General features: G+C 39.7%; 3 protein-coding genes across 7 annotated transcripts in view; 1 reads left to right on the plus strand and 2 right to left on the minus strand.

Annotated features, from left to right (window-relative positions):
- Nucleotides 1-2,400, minus strand: part of cuzd1.2 (CUB and zona pellucida-like domains 1, tandem duplicate 2) — a 7,600-nt gene extending 5,200 nt beyond the window's left edge. For all 4 annotated transcript variants that reach the window (XM_016668033.1, XM_016668032.1, XM_016668031.1 and 1 more), the window contains exons 1-6: nucleotides 2,279-2,400; nucleotides 2,090-2,125; nucleotides 1,600-1,698; nucleotides 969-1,031; nucleotides 558-656; nucleotides 417-461 (exon numbers count right to left, since the gene is read on the minus strand). In XM_016668033.1, coding sequence (XP_016523519.1) covers nucleotides 417-461; nucleotides 558-656; nucleotides 969-1,031; nucleotides 1,600-1,698; nucleotides 2,090-2,125; nucleotides 2,279-2,366 — 430 coding nt within the window. In that variant the 5' untranslated portion in view covers nucleotides 2,367-2,400. The remainder of the gene's footprint in view (nucleotides 1-416; nucleotides 462-557; nucleotides 657-968; nucleotides 1,032-1,599; nucleotides 1,699-2,089; nucleotides 2,126-2,278) is intronic.
- A 1,782-nt stretch (nucleotides 2,401-4,182) lies between these two features.
- Nucleotides 4,183-8,266, plus strand: agt (angiotensinogen). Its single transcript, XM_007545384.2, has 7 exons — nucleotides 4,183-4,286; nucleotides 5,057-5,498; nucleotides 5,637-6,003; nucleotides 6,088-6,212; nucleotides 6,320-6,468; nucleotides 7,616-7,772; nucleotides 7,886-8,266. Exons 2-7 carry the CDS (start codon nucleotides 5,088-5,090, stop codon nucleotides 8,060-8,062), a joined length of 1,386 nt encoding a protein of 461 aa, XP_007545446.1. The 5' UTR covers nucleotides 4,183-4,286; nucleotides 5,057-5,087; the 3' UTR covers nucleotides 8,063-8,266.
- A 786-nt stretch (nucleotides 8,267-9,052) lies between these two features.
- Nucleotides 9,053-18,391, minus strand: cog2 (component of oligomeric golgi complex 2). 2 transcript variants are annotated; one of them, XM_007545389.2, is made up of 18 exons: nucleotides 18,309-18,391; nucleotides 17,363-17,524; nucleotides 15,867-15,932; nucleotides 15,683-15,763; nucleotides 15,394-15,497; nucleotides 15,023-15,131; nucleotides 14,634-14,813; nucleotides 14,193-14,317; nucleotides 13,724-13,850; nucleotides 13,479-13,618; nucleotides 11,847-11,908; nucleotides 11,616-11,767; nucleotides 11,348-11,533; nucleotides 11,095-11,167; nucleotides 10,360-10,502; nucleotides 10,118-10,257; nucleotides 9,805-9,988; nucleotides 9,053-9,695 (listed from the first exon to the last, which is right to left on the minus strand). In XM_007545389.2, the coding sequence occupies exons 1-18, from the start codon at nucleotides 18,363-18,365 to the stop codon at nucleotides 9,597-9,599; spliced, it is 2,190 nt and encodes a 729-aa protein (XP_007545451.1). In that variant the 5' UTR covers nucleotides 18,366-18,391; the 3' UTR covers nucleotides 9,053-9,596. The 2 variants fall into 2 exon arrangements, with proteins under 2 accessions (XP_007545451.1, XP_016523463.1); XM_016667977.1 differs by lacking the exons at nucleotides 17,363-17,524; nucleotides 18,309-18,391 and adding an exon at nucleotides 16,289-16,345.
- Between the last annotated feature and the right edge of the window lie 23 nt (nucleotides 18,392-18,414).

An 18,414-nucleotide genomic window follows, 5' to 3' on the forward strand; every position in this document is an offset into this window, starting at 1 on the left:
TAACAAAAAGGAAAATCCATTTTTATTTGAACCTTTTTGGTAAACATCTTTTAGAAGTGCAGTCACATCTGCAGTTCTCTGTACATGTAGAGGCTCGAATGTCTTGGTGAGTTTATCGTTTTGCAACTATTGTAACTATATTTAAAAACAGGGTAACATGTCCTTATATGCATGTTGTCCAGGAAAGTGAAAGGATGCATTTAATTTTTATTTTGTGAAAAATAAACAGTCATCCACAACTTTGTCTTTTTCTATGCTGTGCAATCGAAATGAAATACATCCAAGTTTGCAGTTGTAAATGTAAATGTAAAGAAAAGCTAAATATGCTTAGCTTGTTTTTGTCTTGTCCATTCATTGTAATCTTTAAAAAAATAATAATAATTTTGTTAAAGGCTCTGATGATGATGTTGTCTTACATGTGGTGGTGGGATAGGTGGTGGAAAAGAGGTATCCACAGTATGCTGCAAGAAAACAAATGCACAAACATTTTTGCAGCAGTGTTTATAACAAGCTTTTATGAGCACTATCAACTAACAACCTGTTGAGGTTACACTTACAGTGGTAGTCATGGCAGCAGTTTCCATTCCACTGACAGGAATAGTCACAGGAGCAGCTTCCCAGGTCCCACCAACACTTGTCTCGACAAGAAGGTTGATCTGAGAGAGAAATGTTCAAACTAAGGTTTGGATAAACTCCTCACTAATCAAAAAAGACAAAACTGTCACTTCATATCATAAGCACTGTATGAAAGAGATAACATCTATACAGAGATTGTTTTGTCTTTACATAAAAGGCTTTTAGAATTAACACAAAGTCACAAATTAGGATTATGGAGTAATCTGGTACAAGAACACCACACAGTGGGACGGCAGAAGCTGGAATCAAACAGACAATTTTTCATCCAACAACTGCCCATCCAGCTGTTACTTTAATAAAATACCAGTAGGACATTAAGTAACTTGTCAGACCTGTGGTGGTGAGTCCTGGATCAGTGGTGGTTTCTGGTTGTTCGGTTGTTGTTGAACAATAAGCTGAAACGAGATGTAAGGATGTCAGAAGTAAGGGTCACAGTTGTTCACTCCTGTTGTGCAGCATCTTTTTTATACATGTAGCCACAAAGCTGTAATAACAGAGAGACGCAGAAATTGCTGAATGCTTATCTGTCGTCACACTAGCAACAGAGAATCCTCTCAATTAATAAATCCTCTTAATGACAGCAATAAACATTTGTGCTGCATTCTGATGATTTTGAATTTAAAATGTGAATGCTACTTCAACCAAGACGTATTTAAGAATATATTTTAATTACAACTAACTGCCTTGAATCATGTTAAAAATTGGGGGGAAAGCGAGCATATGTTTTCTACGCTCCTTCACCCTGACGTACCTTCCCGAAGGAAGGTATGTCAGGGTGTTTGCTCTACTTAAAATTTGTCACTTTGTAATCATGTTGTGAATCACATTTTTTTCACTTGAGCCTTTAAAATACAATCATTTGCTCATAAAATCATATTTTTGTCTGTTAGGTGAAACAAAGACATTTCTGCGAGGTTGAACACCCCACACAAGTGCATTTTGTTGCATTGCATCACTGCTTACTTGAGTAATCGTAGCAGCAACTCCCGTAGTTTTCACAATCGTCAATGCAAACACAGTACGAAGCATAGCCACCACATTTGTTTTTGCAGGAAGAATAATCTACAAGTGAACAGAAAACAATTATTGTTAAAATGGCAACATATGTCTTTATAAACAACTCCAAACGAATAACCTGATGGCCGGGTCTGATGTACCATGCAGGTGTACTTTGTTTGGATTTTCATTTGGATGGTTGAGGCTGTAAAAAGTGCCCCTGTTGTTGTGATAACAGTGGATTGACAGTGAAAATAAAAGGAATGAAACCACCAGTTCATGAACCTGCAGTATGAGAATATTTTCAAACTAAGTAATGTTCAGTCCTCTGCTGCTGGATAATCCATCTGGTCAGTTATCCAAGCTGGAAGATCTTAAGAAATGCTGCATTAGTTGAGGTAAAAGTAATCATCTGAAAATATGATGTTTGGATTGACATTAAATGGTGCTCAATTACCGTCTGTATTGTAATATGCTGGCGGAGTCGTCCAACCTGAAGGATTTTAAAACACATTGTGTTAGTCGAGGATGGGGTGATAATCTAAAATTTTAAATATTGTTTGGATTTACACTAGATAGTGCTTATAAACTGATGTTCTAAGAGTGAAAAAAACATAATAAAATAAGAAGTTTAACAGAATCGTACCTTGCACTCCTTGTGTGATGAGCACAACGCAAAGAAACACGAGAGCTCTCATGGTGAACCTGTTTCCCCAACTCTCAATCTGCTTCATCTCCTGATCTCTGCTGCTTTTATGCTCAACAACTGACTTGTTACTGCACCCATAAAACTTCTGATGTCACCAAATGTTTGAGTGAAATATCGCCCAGTAACATATACGTATGAGAAGCACACAGCTGATTAAATATAATAAATGATGATGGTTCACCCGATGCTTCAGGACGTGTTTAGGATTTCACGTGGGGTCTGTAAACCTTAAAAACAGACCGATAATAAAGTAATACATTACTTTATTATCTGTTATTATGAGACATACAGTCTCATAATAACACATTTATTTTGTGTTTTAGATGAATGATGGATAGATTGGATAGATCCTAAAGCGCATGTAGTGTTTGAGATCAAAACTGAAAATGTACTAAGAGATATATCCAGTAAAGTTAACATCATCCAAATTATTAGCATAACTTAAAAGTTGGCAAGATTTGTAAAATAATTTTCTTTTATTGCATATTTTTAACGGTTTTTCACACTTTTGTCTTTACTTTAATTGGGATGTTGTTTTTTTTTCTTCTGAATCGTGTTTTTTTTTTTCCATTTCTACTCTTTAAAATCTAATAATTACACTTGTCAAGGTTCTACAAATTTCAGTGTAAAAACATAAATATAAATACGACCATTTCACAAACTCCTTAGGACGAGGAGGTTATCTGACTGTCTCTTAGAGACAATGTCATAAATAAGTTAAATTACAAATTAAAATGAAGACAGACTAGAATAATTCAGCAGTAATATCTCACCTAAGCACTTAATTCGTTAATAAAACTTCAACACCATGTTTTCAGCTTCAGAGGAAATATAAAAAAAATCATGCTATTCTTCATTTTCCTTAATAAATTTCTTTTTGTGGTACCTGTACTCATTATAACAGTCAGAATATTTACAGAAGATTAAAGAAGAGCTGTAAAACAGCAGACAGGATGAGGAAATAAAACTGTCCTTGTTGAATCAGGTGCAGGTTTTCCACCTAAACACCGGAGATGATGACTCTAATAGCGTAATACAGCTTAACATTGCATAACAAAGTACAAAGTGGAACACATGACTACTACTAGCTTTTTTCCCAGGACTTATGTTTGGCACTCACTGAAATTTGGTTCCCTCAGGAGAGGGATTCTTGAGAATTTAAAAATTACAACATCCTAATTAAAGTAAAGTCAAAAGTGTGAAAAACTGTTAAAAATATGCAATAAAAGGAAATTATTTTACAAATCTTGCCAACTTTTAAGTTATGCTAATAATTTGGATGTCCTCCCATGAGGGAACCAAATTTCAGTGAGTTTCTCTATAAAATAAAGAATCTGTTTTCTGAGGTGCAAACTTCTAATAAGTTCAGGGTAGATGCAGAGGTGTGAAAAAGTATTAACCAGAAAAGAAACACTGATTCATCAGAACCTCACTCATTACTTTTCATATTGAAAAAAACATGGTCACGTATAAAAAAAATCTGGTTTGTTTTCACTTTTGGTCATTGTTTGGTCAACTCTTTGACGTTGGTGTGACTTGTAGACTCGTTGTTTGCTTGACCCCTATGCTGAGGAAAATTACCACAATCCTTCCGGACCTAAACATTCCCAATATTCTGCAATTTTTCAGCCAGACAATATTACAAAAAAAAAATAAAATAAATAAAAAATACACACAAGTTCAGAGGTTCTTAAACTTCCTGATGTACTTTTATGGAAGTTAAGCTTTTCTTCTTCTTTTTCCCCTTTCTGTCAAAACAAACTTTTAATCTATAGCAGTTGTTCATCAGCACAAGGCGAACTGTGACTCATGACAGTAAAGCCCCTGACTCAGTTTATCTTTGGTTAATGTGTAACCACCGCTGCTGACCAGCTGGACTTAAGTAAAGCAGCAGAGATCTGGGATCCTCATTCTGAACCTCACTCAGTCACTGCGGACACACAAGGTAAGAGTCAGTTTTGTCTTTTTGAGATTAACTAAAAACTGCATTAGAAAGCTGAAAAATTACAGAGAATCTTTGCATTTGCAAATGTCAGCTTGGTAACCGAGTTTCGTTTGATGGTTCAGTTCAAAACAAACACTGAGAACCACATTTTAAAGAGCTGCTAAAGTTGTGCAGTCTGTTTCCTGTTAAAAGAAAACTTCTGTCACCTTTGGGAGAGACGATAAAGATTGTCTGTCATTATTTTTGACAGAAGTCGTTGCAGCTCAGGAGTTTTCTCAATAATAAACAAACATTTAGTCGCCAGTCGTATTGATCAGAAACCAAGGCCGTGGTCTGTGCTGCATAACAGACCATATGTTTGCTTAAATCCCACAAGAGTCCATCAGTCCACACATTCAAATGTGTTACTGGTTAGTTTGAACATTTACTGATTTACTAAAAACATTTGCCATTAGAATTTAGCATGAATGTCTTAGTAACTCCGTCCCTTTAAGCTCGTGATTGAATTGTTGAATCTACTGTGGATTTCCCCCAATCCTCTCCTGTGTGTATTATCTCTGCCTGCGATCAGTGAGCCTCCCTTGCCAGCTGACCTCTCAGAGAACCAAAACCAGATGCAACCAGATTAGTGATGAAAGCTGTTTCCATGACCCTGTAACCGGGAGAGATAACCTCAAACTCCAATGTTCTGAGGGGCAGAGACGGTGGTTCATGAAATAAAACAGTGAGTTACTTTTAATACTGAATAATGCATCTGTGTTCACCCACAGAGAGAGAACCGTCTTAGCAACAGAAGACAAAATGCAGAAGCTACATCCACTTCTTCTAGCGGCCCTGGCGTGTTGCTGGATCTCTGGAAGCCAAGCCAACCGCGTCTACATTCACCCCTTCCACCTTTTTGCCGTCGACAATGTCAGCTGTGAGACTCTGCAAGGCTCCGCCGTGAAGCCTCTCGAAACCGTCGCCGTGGAGGCCCTCGATGTTGAGGTTTTGACCCCCGACAGCAGGGACCGGTCAAGCCTGGATGCACAGACGCAGAACATGACAAAGAGGATGGCAGTCCTGGCTGGCCTGCTGAACCCTCTGGGTCTGAGGATGTACCATGCCTTCAGCAGAAAGCAGAACAACACCGTCTTCTCTCCGGTCAACACTTATGGGTCACTTGTTGCCTTCTACCTCGGAGCTTCTAAGAAGACGGCACGCTCGTTTCAGGTGCATGCCTTCGATTTGCTTTTTATTGGTAGTTTTTGAGCTCTACTTTGATTTTATTTTTGGAAAGCACAACTTACTGACCTTGCCATCATAAATGTTCATCCTTTGCTCATTATCAATCTTTTGTTTTTGTTCTAGGAGTTTCTAGGCCTCAGTAGCGGCACCGACAGAGAGGACTGTGTGTCTTTAGTAGACGGACATAAGATCCTCAGTACACTGCAAGACATTAACTCTCTGGTGGACGATGGGTCTGGAGATGAAATCACCACTCGGGTCTGGGCCTTCGCACGGAGCGACGCTCAGCTATCGAGAGACTTTATTCAGGGAACACAAGACTTCTCCGACAAATCGTTTATCCGAGGCGTGGACTTCTCCAAGCACGAGGAGGCGGAAACACTGGTGAACAGCTTTGTGGAGAAAACGTCCGACGGGAAGTTGACGAATGTCTTCAAAGGCCTGAACCCAAGCAGCAACTTTCTCTTCATCTCATCCTTCAGTTTCAAAGGCATGAGCTCTGCCTTTCCATTTCAATCACAGGAACGACTGGAGGATAAAACCTGACTTTTGCTCTCTGCTTGTGTCTGTTTAGGCAACTGGATGGCAGCTTTCCAACCCGATAAGATCTCCATGGAAGAGTTTCATGTGGACGAAACGACAAAAGTAACGACTTCAACCATGACGCGCACTTATAACTACCACTACCTGAATGACAAGGTACAGCTTTCTCCTATTCTATTTTCTTTTGTTCCTTACATTCATGGCCCAACAGTTCATCAGATTGAGAAGAGATTTTGACTCCTCCGCTGTGTGTTTTATTGAAGGTGAATAGGTGCACTGTTGTGAAGCTGCCTCTCAGTAAACAGAGCCACATGTTGCTCATGCTACCTCACGAAGGAACAACGCTCGGTCACGTAGAGAACAAACTGCTCGCCAGCTTCATGGGCGGCTGGCACAAGAACCTCCGGGAAGGGTGAGACGAGGTTTTTGTAAAGAGAGTTATTAATTAATCCCTTCAGAGTCAAGCGGACGGACTGAAAATATTTTTGTCGCACGCATCAGCAGTTCAAGACAGTTGGAATATAATTGTAAACAAATATTGTATTTTAGCCAGTTTTTTTTTTTTTTTTCATTTCCAATAACAATGTAATGACAATATGTAATGGTGCAGTTTGTCGTAAACATGCAGAGCTTACTAAAACTCCTTATTAACACAACTGAGAGTTTGTATCCAGTTCAACCAGAGATCAGCTGTACTGTTCAGCCAGAGGCTGTGAAGATATTTGTCTCGGGTTCACGCGAATTGAGTGTATTCTAGCTAAAAATTGGAAAATCAAGTGAATTTGCTAGCTGTTGTGGTGTTTTAACACAAATGCAAAATAGCAATATTTGTTTCTCTTTCATGCATTCGAGCACCAAAGGAAAATGTTCAGAAACAGAGGTTGCACAACATTGTCTGCCGCTGGTTTAAGAAAAAAACAAACTGCCACAAGCGCTCATGAATAGTTTTGCAAAGTTTCATGCATGGAGGTCACATCACATATCAAACCGAACGCTGCTTGTCAACATCTGACGCCCTCGGGTGAAATTTCGATTTCAGGCGACTTTCTTGTTGCATTAGGAAAAACAAAAATCTTCAAACTTCTGAGTACAGAAGTTAGAGGATTTGTAGCAAGTCTAAAATAAGTGGGACTTTCTGGTATAGGAGGACTGGTGGCTCAGGCTGCAGGAGCTTGTCGTGTGACCAATGATAACTCACTATAGGCACTACACATGTTGTGGCTAGCTACTATGTAGAAAGATAATTATTTCTTCCTATTTTATGCATTTAAACACTACGAATATAAGCTGAGGTTGTTCAGTTTCTTTGTTTAATGACAAACCAACCATCACAAACACAACTAAATAGTTTCTAACATTAAAAGTAACTTTTTTGTATGAGTAACAGCCACATTGGAAACTGAACTTGGGCATTCAAGTTCAGAAAATATTTCATTATAACATTTTTACTGCCATCATACAGTTTTACTAGCCTCAGTTGTCTGGACGACAGAGAAAGAATGAGACGATTCCCATTTTGGTAATAGAAATTTCAATTTTTTCCTTTTTTTGGTTCTCAGTTTGTTGGAGCTGTCCCTCCCTAAGTTCTCCCTGTCCTCTGTGATTGACATCCATGACCTGCTGTCCACCATGAACACCTCTCTGGGGTCCACGCTCTTGGGCTCCCAGGCCGAGTTCAGCCGCCTCAGCAACACCAGCCCTTTCTCCGTAGACAAGGTAAACCAGATGAACTGATCTTGTGGTCATGTAAAAAAAATAAAAATAAAAAAAATAAAACGCTCACAGTTTGTGTCATTAATAGCTCTGTGTTTTTGTTTTTTTTCTGTCAGGCCATGAACAACGTGATGTTTGAGATGTCAGGAGAAGCTGCAGAACCTCATGCCGGGCCTACAGAAGCAGGCGTCGCTCTGAAGCTGTCCATCAACAGACCGTTCTTTTTCTCCGTTATAGAGGAGCATTACGAATCGATCCTGCTGCTGGGAAAGATCACCAACCCTACCCTCTAAAGATGTTTGATACTGAACAGAAGATGACCGGACCGTCAAAGTGCTGCTGTGTCTGAAAGAAATTACCAGACAGCATAGACGAGAGATGAAGCTACGGCTTTGTCTCTTTCAGCATTAAAACAGTGTTATGGTTACTCAAGGTCAGCACACAGAAAGTTACTGGAATCACTGGAGGTCTCGTTGTAGTATTTATGGATAGACTTCTTTACCGACAACTAGTTTAAAACTTCCCATCCTTTTTTTTTTTGTAATATTTTCATGATGTTCTCCACAAAACATTTCAGTAGGCTTGGTAAAGTAGTCTATTTGAAATTAATAACTTCTTATAATATTGTAATTAAGAGTTTATTTTTGTTTGCCTGTGATTGTATAAATAAAACATTCCAGAAGAATGGGTTATGTGTGGATGCTGCTCGTCTCAACTTCCTACCGAAGGACCCAAGTTAAATTTTATTTTAATCAACAATGCAGTGATAAAGGAGCAAGCAAAACAAAAGCAGAGCTTAAAAACGAGACACCAAACAGTCAGGTATGATGTTAGGTATTTTCCACTCCTACCATTTAAATGCAAATGATTTGATCAGCTGAGACAAAATTGAGCTTTTCTGTAAAATACTCTGTGAGGGTATGGTGTAAAAATGCTGCATTCCCACTGTTAAGCATTGTAGAGGATGTATGGTGCTGTGGGCTTGATTCTCTTTCAGTTACAATGGAGGCTTCGGTCGGGTGCATCGCCTCATGAACACCTTAAAATTTAGATTTTTTTTTTTTTTTTTAAATGAATATCTTGTGGTTCCTGCCAGAAAACTGAAAACAACTGGATCAGGAATTATGATCCAAAGAGTGACCAAATTACCAGAAAAACTGTTAATGAATCTTTAAAAAAATCTAAATATTTTCCTGACAATTTCGGTAAAAGGGCTGAAAAAACGTTAGAATGGTTCTGTAAATTAACCTAATCTTATCGCTTTATTAAATGAGACAAAACAATTTTTCCCAGAGTTACCCTTTTTAATAGATCTTTAGAAATAATAAAAAAAAACACACAAAGGAAATAAACAACCTGTTCAGGATCACTTGTAGCTACCAAATCATCTGTAAATAAAGACACAGATGATATAAAGCCTTTTTTCTTTATTCCCAAGTTATTAAGTTGGATTCTGAAACCTTAGTTTGAACATATTCCACATTAACACCATTTTTTATCTGTGAGGCATTTAAAAAAATTAAATAAACATGCTGTTACTGAGTTTAACCTTTAAAATAAAATCTGGATCTATTAGAAACATTCAAACCCCAAGAGGTGAACAACAAAGCAGTTTTTACAGCGAGGATACGCTACACAGTAGCATATGATCCCATAGTAACACATGGAGCCAGGTCGTTTGTTGCACCGCGACGGCTCAGTGATTCGGAAGATGATTTCATAGTCAGTTCTCTCTTTCGTACTCGTGTCATCGCGGACGAAACTTTCATTTCTTAGAAAGATCTGAAGGTGTGCAGAGAAATCCCTGTTGGCTTCGGAGCGGACGGTCTACTGGTTCTGTTCGGCGAGGTCCCGGGCTTCTTTCACGAGCTCCATCAGGGTGGAGAACATGGAGATGTCACTGGGCCGGAGGCCCATTTTCTGAATCTGAGGCAAAAGCAAACAGAGAAATGACACGTAAAACTAAAACGCCTGCTACTTCACTAGGCGCTTTGAGCTCTGATCGTGTGTGTTTGTGTATTAAAGCGACACGTACCTGTTCGCCCAGATATTCCACATCCAACGCCAGCTGAAGACGGATCTTGCTGTCGTCCGTCGGCCCACCGTTGGTTCCTGTTGCGACAGCGGCGCTTGCACCTTTTCTGGCTTGCTTTAAACGCTTCAGACTGTCTTCCATCTTTTTCACCGAGCTCAGCACTTCTGAGATGGTCTCGTAGTACCTGAAAAAAGAGAAGAAGAGTTTTTTGTTTTTTTTTAAAGACCAAATTCATTGCACAGGATCTTCTTTCAAGTAGCATCACAACCTCTTTGGGTTATTTTAGTTTCACAAATGTATATTTGAGACTTACTTCTGTGTGCAGTCAGACAGTGTAACCCGGAGCCATTCCTGTGCCGTTTGGGGGTTGACCAGCCCTGTGGAGTCTGCTAGCAGCTGGTGTAATGGCTGTAAAGCGTTGTCCATGTATGCCGATGCTCGAACTGGTAGGTCCTTCACACGGAAAGAGTCGTTGGGAACAAAAAAAGCAAAATATTCGAAGAGATTACAAGTGTGAGCTGATAATATGTGGGGCAGGGGGAAAGATCCACCTACTTTATTGGTCCTGCGGTAGAGTCGCGGGACCTCAGAGGCGCTCTTCAGGAAGCGGCAGGAGCGTTCGGTCAGATGCTGCGTCATCCTGGTGTTCAGAGACGGGATGCTGCTGGACAGGCGAACCCTGGAGTCTGCGAGGGCATCTGTCAGACAGAACGCTTGTGAGAGTCCAGGAAGCGGCAGCGAAAGAATTTATAGAGAACGAACGTCATCATCGACTCCTGCATGTTTTATTTATTTATTTATAGTTTCCGCGTTTTTGTAACTAATTTTCCAGTTTTGAAAGGGAGCATTTTTAACATTTCTTGGGAAATGTGCTGTTTTTCTCTGACTGTGTGCTATTTAAGATGTGACCCATGCATTTCTTTTTCCCCACATGCAGTGAGTCATTTCATATAAGCGTTGACAAGTAATCTTTCTTAGTTTTTGCTCATGTATCTTATAAATAGATTAAAGATTTATTTGACTGGTATCATAATTGGCCTCGTTTCATAAAAGAATCAACTGGAAAGAGCGCAACTTAAAATGTCCACAAAAATGAGAAACAAAACACGTGAGATTTGATGTTTAATTACATTCCAGGAGTGTAAACATCCTAAGTTTTTTCATAACTGCTCAATGTTAAAGAAATATAAAAAGAACAGTGAAAAAATATTCTGATTTTTTTACCTTTCCGTCGTATTCTGACAAGAAAATAAATAAATAAATAAAAAAACCTGCTCCCAGTGTGCTTACCTTCTACAACTGCAAAGTTTTTGATCCCGATAGCATCTAATCGCTGTCTGACCATCTCTGACAACTCTGGGATCTAAACGAAAGAAGACAGAAAAAAAAAAAACTATACTGAAGTTTGGGGTTGTAATCTTACAAAACAGATTGGAATACCAACAAAGGGAAAGCAAACACCACAACCAGATGATGTGTAATGGAGGCAACATCTCAGTGCTCCTTCGGTGTGGTTCTGTCTTCAGACCGGGTGCACACACACCTTCTCCTGCAGCTTCTGAACGTCAGCTGCGATGAAAACCAGCTGTTTGGTGGACAGAGCTGCCGGGCCGCCGCCCTCGCTGCCGCCTTCGTCCAGGGACGTTCGGCTGGACGTGGAAGAGGCCGAGCTCGGCAGGGGCCTGGTCGGCTCCTTCGGCGTCTCGGTGGCCGGGGTTTTAGTCAGCGCCTGCGTGGATTGGCTCAGTTAGGTAAAGCCTGGACAGGGTCGCTCTTCTCGCTCCTCTTTCATTTCCGCATTTGGCTTTTACCTCATCCAGAAACTTGGCATATCGCGAGTACAGCTGCAGAGTCAGCTTCCAGAAGCGATGAGCCAAAGGCGACAGGTAGACCTTGTCCGACCAGCACCTCACTAAGCAGGACCACAACACCTCAGACACCTGCAGGTGGAACGAGCTGCCAGCTGGAAAGGAGCAGAAACACAGGGGCGTTGTGGGGAAACGTGTGCGGCAAACACCGACGTTTGGGAATAAACTCCCCACCTGGCGCTGCTTCTAATCCGTCTCCTATGGTGTTCTCCAGGCGCCCGGCAATCTCTTTGTACCTGAAAAACAGAGGAAAATATTCAAAACGGAAGGACAAAATGTTATGAGCTCAACGTTTGCGCCAGCACGGATTCGAAAACGCTCAACACCACGTGCGTGGAAACTTTTTTGACTTCCCGGAACAGCTGAGCCGCGGAGGGTTTGGGTTGTGAAATGTGGACAGGCGGCCTGATCTTTGCTCTGACATGCAGAGATGAACCTGCACATTGTGTGTTTTATTGTGTGTTTCTGTGTGGGGGAGAGGGAGGGGGCGGCGGGAGGACTTCTGTACTTTTTCCCCAACCTCACCAGCAGCCATTCTTCCAGGATCTACCGTCATAGCGGTGAGCAACGTTCAGTAATGTGCTGACACACATTCTCAATTGACATTTTGTTATGAGTCACTCGTCTCTGTGAGACCATCGGCCAGAAGTCGTTTCCCAGATTCTGGTAAAAGCGAGTTTTGTTCGTGTGGTGAGCGCCTGCCAAGTTGTCTTTATCGACAGAGAACGCTGACAGGCCGTTATTTTAATCTCAGTCTGTCTCTCTGGGCCCGAAAAAGCAAAGAAACGTCAATTTAACAAATTACACACTTAGCAGAATTTTCACTTGGACCCAAACTCTGACTTTCACATGCACTCCTCTCTGCAAAAATGCATTCCCCTCAAAAATGATCATCGGTTTAGTAAGAATTGAAAAGAAATCCCTGAAATCAATAATTTCAGTTTTAATAAATGTAATCTAATAAGCAATGAGTCCATCTTCTTAGTTTTTGGGGTCGATACAACAAAGTAAAACGAACAAACTTTCCAGGTTTCATGTCACTTTTCCACATTCGATCGCGTTACAGCCACAAATTACAAACAGCTTTTTAAAAAGTGTGGTGTGCCCCCTTTACTTTGGCTGTACTTAAAACAAAAGCTAATCCAAAACATACTGACATCGACTGACATGAAATCCTTAAATTGTGAAAACCATGCGGTTGATGTTTATTTTTACATGCACAGCACATTTGGAGAAAACTAAAAGAGCAGAGACACTTTCACTGAATTTCTTGTCAAAATCAGGGGAAACCAGGATTTTCCATCGTTCTTGTGATCAAGGATTTGGGAGCCTGAAAAGCAACTTAGAGATGTTTGTTGTCAGTGTAACTGGAGGAGGCGGACTGAAGCTTATTCATTGATCTGATTCACTCAATGGGCTAAATAATACAAGATCAAGTTATCTCCGTACACATCTTCAAGATATTACATTTCAGGTGACGATTTATTTGTGTTTTAAGGAGATGAAAAAGTGTTACAGCAAGACATTTCTCCTTTCATGATGCAGCATTTCCACAGAAAGCCTTAAAATGTTTGCTTCGTTACCGTCTGACATTCACCTTCAGGATGCTAAAAACTCATTTTAGGCAAAAACGCATTTTTTTTTTTTTTTTAAGCTTTGTTTGAAAGTGAGTGAGTTTATTTTCACTCGGCGCTGTACAAAGCCTGGATTTACAGCCCGACTCTAGGTGTGTGTGAGTGCGTTGTGTATTCAGTAACAGATATCCAGGATTAATAAAACGTTAAACAAATTAGGGGGCATATTTACCGAAGCTGGAAGTAGACAGGCAGGTTCCATTTGTTGTTGAAGCTGGTGTACGACGGATGAACTCTCAGTCTCTTCACACTGGCCTGAGAACTGCACTGCTGCTCGAAACGCCGGACGAAGTCCATGCTAACGCTGTAGCGCTAAAACACGGGAGAAGAAGCGCAGATCAAACCTTGAAGTTCATAGAATATGGCAAACTTCTGCTAAAGAGCGATTTGAGCAACGTGCCAGAAACATTTGCGTACCTCGTAGAATATCTCGGGGTTTCCAGGGTTGAAGATGTAAGCCAACCTTTCCTCTACTCCTTTGATCATCTCCGGCCACACGGAGTTCACCAGAAAATCATAACCTGGCACGGTGTCAGCCTTGTCACTGAGGGGGGAAAAGGACAAATTAAAGCCGTTTTCACTGGTTTACCAAGTTGTTGTTATTATTAAGAGTATGTGGTATTCTTTAGATTGTAAAAAAAAAAAAAAAAAAAAAAAAAAGAAAATTGCTGTACAAGTTTTATTATTTGATTAGAAAAGCAATATCCCATCACTGGTTCACATCCACAGCTGCTGAAGACTCAGGGCAGAGATAGCAGTTGAAAAAAAAAAAAAAAAAAAAATAGAAGATGCACAGCAAGTAGTGCCAACTAGCTAACCTAATTTTGTATTAAAAAAGTACAAAAAGAATGACTTCATGTTGAATTTATTCTAATTTTAATAATACCTGGATATAGCTCCTCCAGTCACCTCTCGGAGCAGTCTGCAGTGGTGAGGAACAAAGTCCAACAGTCTGGAGAACATCAGCTGAAGACCGCTCGGACTGGACTTCACAACTTCTTCTACTATAACCTGGAAAGAGAAGAAGACGCGCGATCTTTAGCGCCAACAAGCAAAATATGCAGGATTTTGCTAAAATCTTTCTTTTTTTTCATTTGCATCATGCAGCCTGCTCCCGTGTAGAATATAAAATTAAGCTAAGGTCACATTTAGTCTAATAGTGGATTAAAAATCAACACGGCAAGTTTAACACCTGTTAAGATTTCCCCCCCAAAACTAAAATATGTTTTCCTCGTACGGCCTAGTTAAGAAGAAAAGTGGCCCAGCTAAAATTTTACAAAACCACATCTGAAGTNAAAAAAAAAAAAAAAACATCAAAGATGCATACCTGGTCCATGTATGGTTTGACCAGCACTTGTCCCACCAACGCTTCTGCGTCTCGGGTTTTGTCTATGGTGGCGTACGTCCTCAGGCAGTGGCGCACCATGTCCACGTTGGACGTCTGCAGACCCTCGATCAACAGGCCCTCCAGCGACTGCTGCAGCATGGAGGTGATCCCCGCAATGCGCTGCCAGAACACAACAAACTGCGTCAAAAACAGACGCTGCCACTGCTTCGTCTTTTTATATATGACTTCAATGAAAAAGCACAACACAGACACAACAAGGCTTTTCTGGGCAATCAGGACAGATAAAAAGAGAATCAAGTCATTCAATCAAGTGGGAGAGAAGCTATTCGTTTATCAATCGTCTCTGCGGCGAACCGTTCGACACTTACAGGTCTGACTTTGTCGAGCAGGGGCATGCCTTTGCTTTGCACAGCGTGAAACTGAAGCTGGTTGAATTCTGTTGCAATCCGCTCCAGGATCTGGCCCGCTAACAAAGGGCTGTTCATGCATACACACACAGACACACGATCACTCATGAGGACATAAACATATAACCAAGCTGAGCAAATATTAACCTCCAACATGTATTTGCCTTCCGCAAAGTCAGTAGGAAATTAATACTGAATCAATATTATTTCTGTAATAGAAGCTTTGTATAATTTTATACGGCATCTGCTGTTTGTAAAGTGTGAACCATCTTTTGTTCATCAATTAAAAAAAAAAAAAAAAGTTCAAATGGAGAGTCTGTTCTGTTTCCCACCTGCTGATTTCCAGAGAACTGGAGTCCTTCGAGCTCTGCGAGTGGAGGATCTTCTCAATCTTCTCCACCGAGCGGACCACCTGAATCAGCCTGAGCACGCACACCTGAGGGGCAATAACAAAGACGGGTCACCTCACAAAGCGGAGACGCTCCACTTTGTTGTCTAATTAAACAGTAGAGAAGTAGAATTCAGTTTTTTTCTAACTGAATTCGCCCAGTTTGCCGCAGACAGCAGGTGACTGTATTACATTACAGATAAAGATCAGATATTGGGGGAAAAGTTCCAAACCTTTTTTTTCTGCAGGTCTTCCTGTTTGGACAGTTGGTTATCGATGGCCTGTATCACCTCACTCACACAGGAACGCAGACTCTGCCAGAAAAAAAAAAACAACAACAACATATTTTGAATTGGTATCAAAACACAGAGCAAAGATCAAAACTTATTATGATTTTTTTTTTTTAGGGCTTCATACCATAACCTCCTCTCGTAACTGTCCCAGTGGCACCGAAAGCTGATTAAGGGCTTTGTCCATTCCCACCTGAGATGAGAAATAATACTCACAGTAAGAAATATCTACTTTGAAACACATATAATACCTCCAATCTATCTGAGGTGAGTTTATTGCCTTGTACACAGAAATACTCATTCTGTAGAATTCGTATCCAAACTTAATTGCCTCTGATGAGCATAAGCCTAATAACGCTTCATAATGCATCAGTGCTGTAGGAAGTTCTTGAGAACACAGTGAATTTAACATTTTACTGGCAAATACAGATTTTTGATCACAGTTGAGGGGAACAGATGAAGCCTGTGTTCATTCGGACACGCTTGGACAATGTCAGATGATGACGTTTCACTGAGCGTTTCTTACATTCTAACGACTCGGAAACTGACCATTTATTGCTCAATAGCGACATCTGCTGGATCCCCGAAATCATTGCAGACATCCAAGACAATTGATCTTGGATCAATTGTCTTGATCCAAGACAATTGATTGGGTTCATCTCTCATACCCAATGAGAGATGAACGGACTCACTTTACATAACTGCTTGCTATTAAGCGATAGCTGAATGACATATTATATATTATAATTATTTTTGATGTAAACGAACTATGAGTTATGACAAATATGATCTGTCAAATGCAGAGCTGATGAAAATATTTTTGGGAAGGAAGTAAAAAATAATAATTAAAAAAATAACTCTAGTTGAAGGTTTTGTTTAAATCGTTTGGGGAATATAGCGGGTTGTGAAAGTTAAATTGCCTGTGTACATTGATATGAGGGCAGAGAGAGAGGTCCACATAAAGTTTCATCCCCTTCTTTGAAAATGAATGCAAATGAGTTTAAAAGTTTCCTAATGGCCACGTTTATGCATGAAGACAATCTGTATTATTTACTGTGACTGTTTTATTGTTTCAAAATTAGCAATATATTCCACATGAGGTCATGCTTTTTACTCTAACACTATTTTTGTTTCGTGTACTTTTGGGAGAAAAAAAAAATCAATCAACTTATAAGTCTTTACTACTATATTACATTAAATTCAGGGAGGCTTTTTAAAACTTATGGTTTAAAAAAAACACATAGATTCTACCATATATATATCTAAAGTAGAATTATGTGGAAATTTTGCTATGGTAGCCAAGTTTGTGTTCTCATATTAGATTTAAATGCTTTATTGCAGCCATATAGAAAACAAGTAAAATCTTCTGAAGGAAGAAAATTTGATTAAAAGCATGACAATAACCAGGAAAAAAAAAACACAATAAAAATGCAAATCAATGCACTGAAAAGATCCTTGATCTGTTGCTGTGTTAATTTTGTGACGTCACGAAAATGTAACTTATTACTTTTGGTGTTATTATCAGCAGTGGTTGTCACGCATGCATTCATATAAACTGACCTGTCCTACCGATCTCTTTCAATCTGCCAGTGGAACGATGGACATGCAGTGAAAACAACTCACCAGGTTGGTAGAGAGGTTGACAAAATCTGCATAATCCTTGTTGATGAGCTCCACCATGGCTGTTTTCAGCAGTTTGTAGTACATCTCCAGGTCTTCTCTCATCTCCTCCAGCTGGACCTGCTTTCGACACTCGGCCACAAATTGGTCGACGTCAAAATCGTCCTGGAGGCAACAGCAGAAAATGTGAGTGGCAGTTCCAACACAGAGAGATAATCATAAAAAAATAACCAAGTTTTCTTTTGTTCATACAAAAATCTCAAACTTATATGGTATTTCAGTGGGATTTTATATAATGCACTATAAGTAAGTAGCACATACTTGTGAATCAGAAAGAAATGGATACAAGTTTTTCTTTTACAAATTGTGTGGCATCCATTTGTCTTCATTCCCCTTTAGTCAACTGTGGAGCCAATCTTTACTGTAATAACAGCTGCAAGTCTTTTGGGGTGTGTCTGCAGCATCTTCGCTAAATTGCATGGATAATACATACATTTTCGAATTATGACTTAGATTCTATATTAGATTCAGCTTTGCTTTTATAAATTCACAATGAGGATTGTGCATTCACCAAATGAACGTCACACGTGTGAGATTTCTAGTTCTAAACAATGTTGCACAACTGTGTTTAAAACTATCAAATTCAGTGACGAAGTGTAAAAGTTAAAGGTGTGTAGGTACTTCTGCAAGGTAAAGTAAATAAGAGATCCTGAGAACATGAATATTTAGTCCTTTACTTAAGACATACTAGTTGTAATAAAGCAGATGCTGGAAATTAAAACCGCAGGCGAATGCATGTGTATACATTTTTGGACACAATATCATAAAAAAAATCTTTAAACATCAACAGTTAACATCAAATATCGACATTTGTCTTGTTTAATGCTAAACTGCTTGGCAGGTGCTAACCATAGCCCTCTAAAATAACGCGAGTTTAACAAACTCTCACCTTCATGAAAACATCTTTATCGAAGCATAGAGAATCTGGTCCTTTCGGTAAATTCATTTTAGATCTCAAACGACAGCTCAGCACAACATTCACGGATAAAGATGAC

This window comes from Poecilia formosa, unplaced genomic scaffold (assembly GCF_000485575.1).
Source record: "Poecilia formosa unplaced genomic scaffold, Poecilia_formosa-5.1.2 Scaffold12, whole genome shotgun sequence".
In the NCBI taxonomy this organism is placed as follows: Eukaryota; Metazoa; Chordata; class Actinopteri; order Cyprinodontiformes; family Poeciliidae; genus Poecilia; species Poecilia formosa.